Genomic DNA, 7,057 nt, shown 5'->3' on the forward strand with positions numbered 1-7,057 from the left:
TATGCAAGAAATGTTGATTAACCTGCATTTCTTGTACTTCAGAAACATTAGAGGCAATTAAAAATTTTTGCCATGCTGGGCCTAGTTGGGCTACTTTCATCTTCCATATTATTTTCTATCTATATCTACAGCAAGACCATACAAAAAGGGAATACCCTGAGCAAGGGGAGAGAGTAGGATTTGGTTTTCTGTTTGGTTACTATTTTGTATATATCTCTTTTGTATATTTTTTATAATTTAAAAGATAATTTTTTTACTTTTTATTAATAACTTTTAATACTTTATATATATAATATAACATTCCTGTTAAAAATACTGGGGAGCACTATCAATTGCTTCGACCACCAACGAACGAGGAAGGAAAACAATGCTGCTTGCAATTAAGATTTTGATTAAAAGATGGGGTGATTTTGAGTCTCTTTAGGGAATAGAAATGAAGTTAGTTTGATAACTTAGGTAAAGAAAAATGGATTTTTATGGGTGTATTAATTTAAAAAGTTGATTAATGAATAAACTTCTTTGATTTGACTAACAACGAAGAGAATGAGCGAATAATTAGAGTTAACTTGAAAAAGAGGTTTAACTAACTAAAGTTTTAAAAAGGTACTTAATTATCAATTCAAAGGTTAGGAATTGGAGTTAACAATGCTGATTTGTTGTGTACTGGAAAATCACATCTCCGTTTCTTCATATTTCTAACCTAAACTATACACTAGTTTCTTTCTTATCAGAGTTTTGAAGTCTTCAACTCTTCAAGGTTTGCTAAAAGTGAGTTATAGGATTCTCTTTTGCAAGTACACGTAGAGATAAAAACATCAAGCAAACGCATACATAAGGTGATAAGCAACCAAAATATAGAATAACATTATGATAGGAGAATATCCAGTATTGGCTCACAATGACTATTTAAATGATCAAATCCACAAAGACAAGCACACATATACCACGACACAATAGAACACACTGCAACTAGACCCTTTATTTGAAATCAATGACATAAGCAATGAAACAGGAACACAATGCAATTAAAGCATGTCATTCTTCCTCTGACTCTGATTCCGCACTTTGAAGCCAATCAATGAAGGGTTTGGCATTCTTCCATATCTTAGAGTCCTTGTTATCGCCCTTCGTCCCAACTTGATACCACCGCAATACGTTCTCTTCCTCCAGTACATCAGCATCATACAGAGCCTTCAAAATAAGGGCAACTTCCTTCAGAGCACTGGAAGTAGACTTCATACAGAAAGCCTCAATTGCACCAAGCAACAGTAACTGTGATCCTTCCTCCATAGAGACTGCAGCGGCAAGGTAACTCTTCTTCTTGATCACTTCCTTTCCAAATCCTTTCTCGATGCCCTCAAATAAGGCCTCAAATAGAGCATTTGTCTTGTCTTGAGCAGATGCAGGAAGTGCTGCCAGATGAGACTGCAAATCCTTTGCCCCAACACCTTTATTCAGAATTGCCTTCACTTCAACAAGTGTACTATAGTTAGGTGAGTCACCATTTTGAGAACCACTGCTTGCCTTGGTTGCTGTTTTTCCATTCTTCTCCGGCTCATTTGTGGAGAGCATGACCATATCAGCTGTTACAGCACTTAGCTGTTCTTGAATGCGTTGGCGAGCAGCCTCTAGTGATGTATCTGTTTGCCATTGGATGTCATCATCATCATCTTCCTGAGAAGCATCTTCTTTCTCATCCACTTGACTGTGAGTAGGAGATACATGGTCATCGTCGGAGGCACTTGCTTTCTTCTTAGTGGATGGCTTTGTAGAGCCATCCTTCACGGTAGATGATCCTTTCTTCTTAACCTCCTTTTTGATTTTCTTCTGCTCCTCATCAGCCATCTCACCTTCCTTCAATCTCTCCTTCTCAGCTCTTCTCATGGCCTTCTTGTCTTTGGATCCTTTCTTTGTTTCCGGAGGGTTCTTCAAAATAAACGTAGTCAGCTTGTCCCTCATATCCACATCCGACACAAAACCACAGGCAGCACATTTCAGCTGGATCATTTGGCTCTTGGTAATCAATATCTCCGTTTCGGGGTTTCCACAACCATAACATTGAACAAATTTCTTGATGAAGTTCTCAAGAAGGCCAGCAAGTTTTGCAGTGTCGTGCGCTCCATTAACATGAGAAGTACCAGATTTCTCATCAAACTTTGACTGAGCTCCAAGTTCACACCCAAAGTACTTGGTTGTGTAAGAGGCTGGCCTTGCCAATGCCTTGGCAATATCAACCATATTGACAATATTTGTCTTGATGCCATTCCCTCTACCCTCGATTTTGGTAATCATTTTGGGCATCTTATACCTATAGAAGGCATCATCACTGTTTGCAGCACCAATGTTCTGTAAGGCCATGATGAAAAGTTGAAAAGATGGATAAACAAACAATTAGGTTGCAAAAGTTGGAATTCCAAGTATGATGGCCAGTGGCTTGTTATCAGAGGGATCTTCTTTGTGCAATCAGAGAAAGCTGCCAACAACGTACTTCCTGTTGTTCCCTGTGCAGCTCGCAATGCATACAGCTTGATCTTGTTGACAATGAGGGCTTATTCTTTTTTCTCGAAGAAGAAAAACGTTCTCCTAGCAATTCAATTGCTCCCAAATGGGTAATGGCCCGTTCAAACATGAAAGAGTTCAACGTGACACCTTCCACCTTGGAATCTGCTATCGCAGAATGCAGGAGTCCTATGCCAAATTACAAGGCCAATATACATAATGTCAATAATTAATACCTAAAGTATGTTGCTATCTCAACTCAATTCGGATTTCACTTTGCATAGCTCCAATCCATGGTTAACTTTTTCTCAACAGAACGGTTTGGTGCTAAGCAAAACGAAAGCCAAACGTTCTATCAAACAGATAAGCCACAATAGATACTAATTATTAATATTAATTATTAACACAACTGCAAAGTAATTAACAAAAGAAACAAGCAATCATTATAATCTATACATGTTTTCATCGAATTAAAAAAAAAAAACTAAACTAACTAGATAACATACAGATCGTTGAAATAGATAAATCGAGAAACATAAGACATGCTAAGAAGATTATTATTCTGAACCGAAACTGATCGCATCAAAGTCAATAACGTAAAGAGATGAATATTAATGATGATTATTGATGAATAATGACGAACTATGTGACTTCAATTAGATCTAGGCATAGGAAATAGAACGAAGAAAAACAGCGATGGAATTGAATGAAAAAGAGAGAGAAAGGGAACTAGGGTTACCTGCAAGGCTGAGAGGAGATCGAAGAGAGAGAGAGAGAGAAGAGAGAAGGGTTCAGAGAAAAACGGAGAGAAGTTGCTGCGCCTCAAATCAATAAACAAAGAATGAATGCAACACACGCCTACGTCTCCTTTTTATAGGTCTCTCCGAGTTAACAACTTGAGATTTTTCATCTTTATTTTTTTAAAAATCTTATAAAATCTTTATCATATCTATAAAAATCTTATCTTTAATATTGTGTAATTTTAAATTATCTCTAATATGATCATATATAATCAAGTATTTGTATAATTTCTTTACATAAAAATACGTACAAATTACAATTATCGCCATTTAGTTAGGGGGTTTCAGTGTTTCACTTTAAATAACAATTGACAACTCAATTAGGCTTAGATTTTATCTACATGAAATTTAATGTCATAACAGCCCTAACAACCTAACTATGATAGTTACCCCCCACATTATATTAGCTAAAATTAGTTACAATGCTTAAAAGTTGAAGCTAAGTAGTCGAATTGATTAAGCAACTACTGACAATTAATCCATACTTCCGTATTTAATACCTTATTATGTCATTTAGTTTAAGTGTTTAACAAATCAAAAAAGCAAGATAAAACATCAACGGAAAGTTAAAAAAGTTTATAACTAATTGATTGTACTTATAAATATTTATGGCAATGAAGTTTCTTGCTTTGTTGGATAACTACATTAACTAACTCAAATTTATTAAATTTTGAGGGAACTTAACATCTAAGTTAATATAAATATAAAATAAAATAAAAACTCAAAAAGTGACCATCATCATGGTATAAAGGGTGTATACTTTAAATTACAGACAAAAAAAAATTATGCTAAGTTGAGAAGCTCACTTCCTAAAGAGAATCACAGATGTTGAAAGTTTCTTATACATAATAAATCATACAAAAAATGGACAAAGAAGAAAAAATAATTTCACTAAAAGAAAATGAATCAATTTTCCTAAACAACCTTGTGTGTGACAAAACCATGTCTCATAATTTCTTTAGCTTCTGGCCCCTCAGTCCATTCCAAAAAGCAGCTGCAGTTACTACCTTTTTCCCTGGAAGTTGAAGTTCCAACACCTGAAGGGTACAACATCACTGAATTCAGAATGAAGATGTTGAATTTGAGGGTATATTTGATTGCAGACACAAAGATATGCTAAATTTGTGTAAAAAAGTGCATTTTCATATTATAAAACAGCAGTATTTCCTCAATGCTTGTTAATCATGAAATGAAGAAAAGAACATTACAGTATCTTCAGAAGTTTCAATATATAAAGAATTACTAAATTAGAGAGATTCTGTGTTGAGACATTACCATTACATCCAACACTAATTGTTATTGTAAAGTGTATATTGTTTTTATTAATCTTAAGATGCAACATAGTGCGATATGACTGAAATTTCCTCAAATAGCAACTTGTTTATCAGCGCTCATGAATGAACTATACTAAATATTGCATTGCGATTTTCCTATTAAAGAAGATATAAAGTAAAGCAGCTTCCGCTAAGAAACTTCAATCATGATTGCGAGACATACCTCAAGGTTGGTGCCCTTTCCACATGGAAACACCAATGCCCCCTCGACAAATGCAATGTCATCTGCTTCATTGGACGGTACGCTTTCGTGACTGTGAACTCGGGTGGTTATAATTTTCATATCCAAAGTTTTCTGTTCACCATTTTTCTCCACTACTTGAACTTTTGCTCTTGTTCCCGGCCATCCTGAAAACGCACGAACCTAAAATTGTTTTATGTCACAACTGCAACAGTTCAAGTAAGATCATGAAGTTTACCTTATTATGTAGAACCGATGCTTCTTGATCAAAGACTAGCCACGACTCATCTTGGCTTATCTGCATAAAGTAGAAAAACCAGAATAAGAGGGATATCTTATATGCAACATCAAAATAAAGCCGATGAATCCTATATTATCTGATATAATATCGATGGGACAACTCATATCTATTTCGGACCAAGTAACAGAAGCAGGACTAACACTACCTTTGGAGCCAGTGTAGCCTTGGAATGATCTTGAGGTTGTGCATTAACACTTGCTGATCCATCAAATATGGAAGGAAGTTCCCTAATCAGAAGTTCGGAACCTGTTTCATCAAATGAAGATATGAATTCATTCGGTAACCAAAACTTGCAAATGTCTGAATAAGAATAATCACTACAGCATAGGAAAAATGATCAGTGGAATGCAAAGCATAACTTGCCTTTATAAAAGAGGAGCTCAAGCAAATTGGGTGCCTACATAGATATCTAAAGATTTGTCAAAAGCAAGGAGAAAAAAAGCAGTAGCTGCCTTGTACCACAATGACTGGACAAAAACAATACAGCTACAAATAGGAACAACATGAAAATATTACAGTGTACTTTTTGTATATATGTTTGTGTATTTCTGTCAATATAAACTTAGCAAGTTTCATCAGTAGAAAATGTGAAGGCCTAAATAAAACTTACTATATGTTCTAATTTAATATGGTAAAAGAGCAAATAACAAATACCATGAACATAATATGCACCAGCATCCAGTATTTCTCACTGAAACCAACTGCTAAAGCTCTCAAAACAACTAGGCCTAAAGATATTAAATATAAGGGCATTAATCTTTTCCAGAGATAAAGTAATAAGCTCATGGGATCACATTGACAACTTTTGTAGCACAAAGAGAAGCCAGAAAACCATACCTTTATTTGATCATCAACTTCAACGGTTTCGCTAGCAATAATAGGTCCAGCATCCAGTTCACGGACAGTGAATGCTAATGATACTCCAGTTTCTTTAACACCATCCTAGTACAAAGACAACACATAGAACCAAAAACAGATTTTGTGAAATAAAGGAAGTAATTGTATTCGGAACTGGAGTATTGAACAAAATTGACACAAAGAAAAACCTGTAATGCTCTTTGAACAGGTGCAGCACCACGATACAGTGGCAACAGGCTAGGATGAATATTGACAGTTCCTGAGATATTTGCAAGTGTAATTCAGAAACACTTATATTTATCAGACCTCAAATCCATTCAATGTCAGCTATAAATTGTTCAAGTAACTTTATTTTGGACGTTTCCCAATTATAATGTACAGAGAGGTTCATGATCTACAAATTACTGGTAAATTGGTATCACAAACATCAAGTCTTATAACTTAACAAAGCCTTTTCTGGGGTCGGCTACATGGATCAAAGACATCATTGCATCGTGTCCATGCATTGGGATACAATGAAATTTTACGTTGGCTATCACAGGCCTAACAACCCTAGTACCCTACATAGATCCAAAGACGTTATTCTATCATGTCCATGCATTGGAATGCGACATAGTTTTACGTTAGCAGTTGCAACTCGCAAGCTTAACAATCCTACTCATTCATCCAGGCTTGAGACCGGCCTATGTAAACATAGACCGGGTAGCATCAAGTCTTATACACCAAAAAAAAAAAAGGTGCTAGGAATCCTAATAATTTAACAATTAAATGCAAATTGAAATGGCCCATGGAGCTAATGACTCATACTCATAATCAGACACAAAATAAAGTCAATGGCACCATGGCAGCAGCAAATAAATTAAAATAAAAGAAAAAAACAAACCCAATGCCGGAATATCTAGAAACTTGGTAGGCAAAATGTTCCCATACGCGGCGGTAACACATAGCTCCGGCTGTAAAGCTTTCAAATTCGACAAGAAAGCATCCTGTATTAAAGTAATAAACAATGCCTAATTATTTTGGAAAAAAAAGGGAGCAATACAATAAACAGTTAGTTAGAGAGTTAGTTAGTTAGTTACCTCTC

At 35.4% G+C, this 7,057-nt stretch overlaps 2 protein-coding genes across 2 annotated transcripts in view; both read right to left on the reverse strand.

The window, feature by feature from the left end:
* Positions 1-837: 837 nt before the first annotated feature.
* Positions 838-3,367, reverse strand: LOC107489976 (eukaryotic translation initiation factor 5). The gene is made up of 2 exons (XM_016110748.3): positions 3,239-3,367; positions 838-2,688 (listed from the first exon to the last, which is right to left on the reverse strand). The coding sequence occupies exon 2, from the start codon at positions 2,356-2,358 to the stop codon at positions 1,036-1,038; it is 1,323 nt and encodes a 440-aa protein (XP_015966234.1). The 5' UTR covers positions 2,359-2,688; positions 3,239-3,367; the 3' UTR covers positions 838-1,035.
* Positions 3,368-3,997: 630 nt separating this feature from the next.
* The window catches only part of LOC107489875 (uncharacterized), a 3,433-nt gene continuing 373 nt past the window's right edge, over positions 3,998-7,057 (reverse strand). Inside the window, exons 3-10 of the mRNA XM_021143908.2 lie at positions 6,857-6,983; positions 6,162-6,232; positions 5,953-6,057; positions 5,479-5,512; positions 5,261-5,361; positions 5,053-5,112; positions 4,797-4,997; positions 3,998-4,336 (exon numbers count right to left, since the gene is read on the reverse strand). Of these exons, the coding sequence (XP_020999567.1) occupies positions 4,247-4,336; positions 4,797-4,997; positions 5,053-5,112; positions 5,261-5,361; positions 5,479-5,512; positions 5,953-6,057; positions 6,162-6,232; positions 6,857-6,983 (789 nt within the window). The 3' untranslated portion in view covers positions 3,998-4,246. The remainder of the gene's footprint in view (positions 4,337-4,796; positions 4,998-5,052; positions 5,113-5,260; positions 5,362-5,478; positions 5,513-5,952; positions 6,058-6,161; positions 6,233-6,856; positions 6,984-7,057) is intronic.

Source organism: Arachis duranensis, chromosome 5, assembly GCF_000817695.3.
Source record: "Arachis duranensis cultivar V14167 chromosome 5, aradu.V14167.gnm2.J7QH, whole genome shotgun sequence".
Classification (NCBI taxonomy): domain Eukaryota; kingdom Viridiplantae; phylum Streptophyta; class Magnoliopsida; order Fabales; family Fabaceae; genus Arachis; species Arachis duranensis.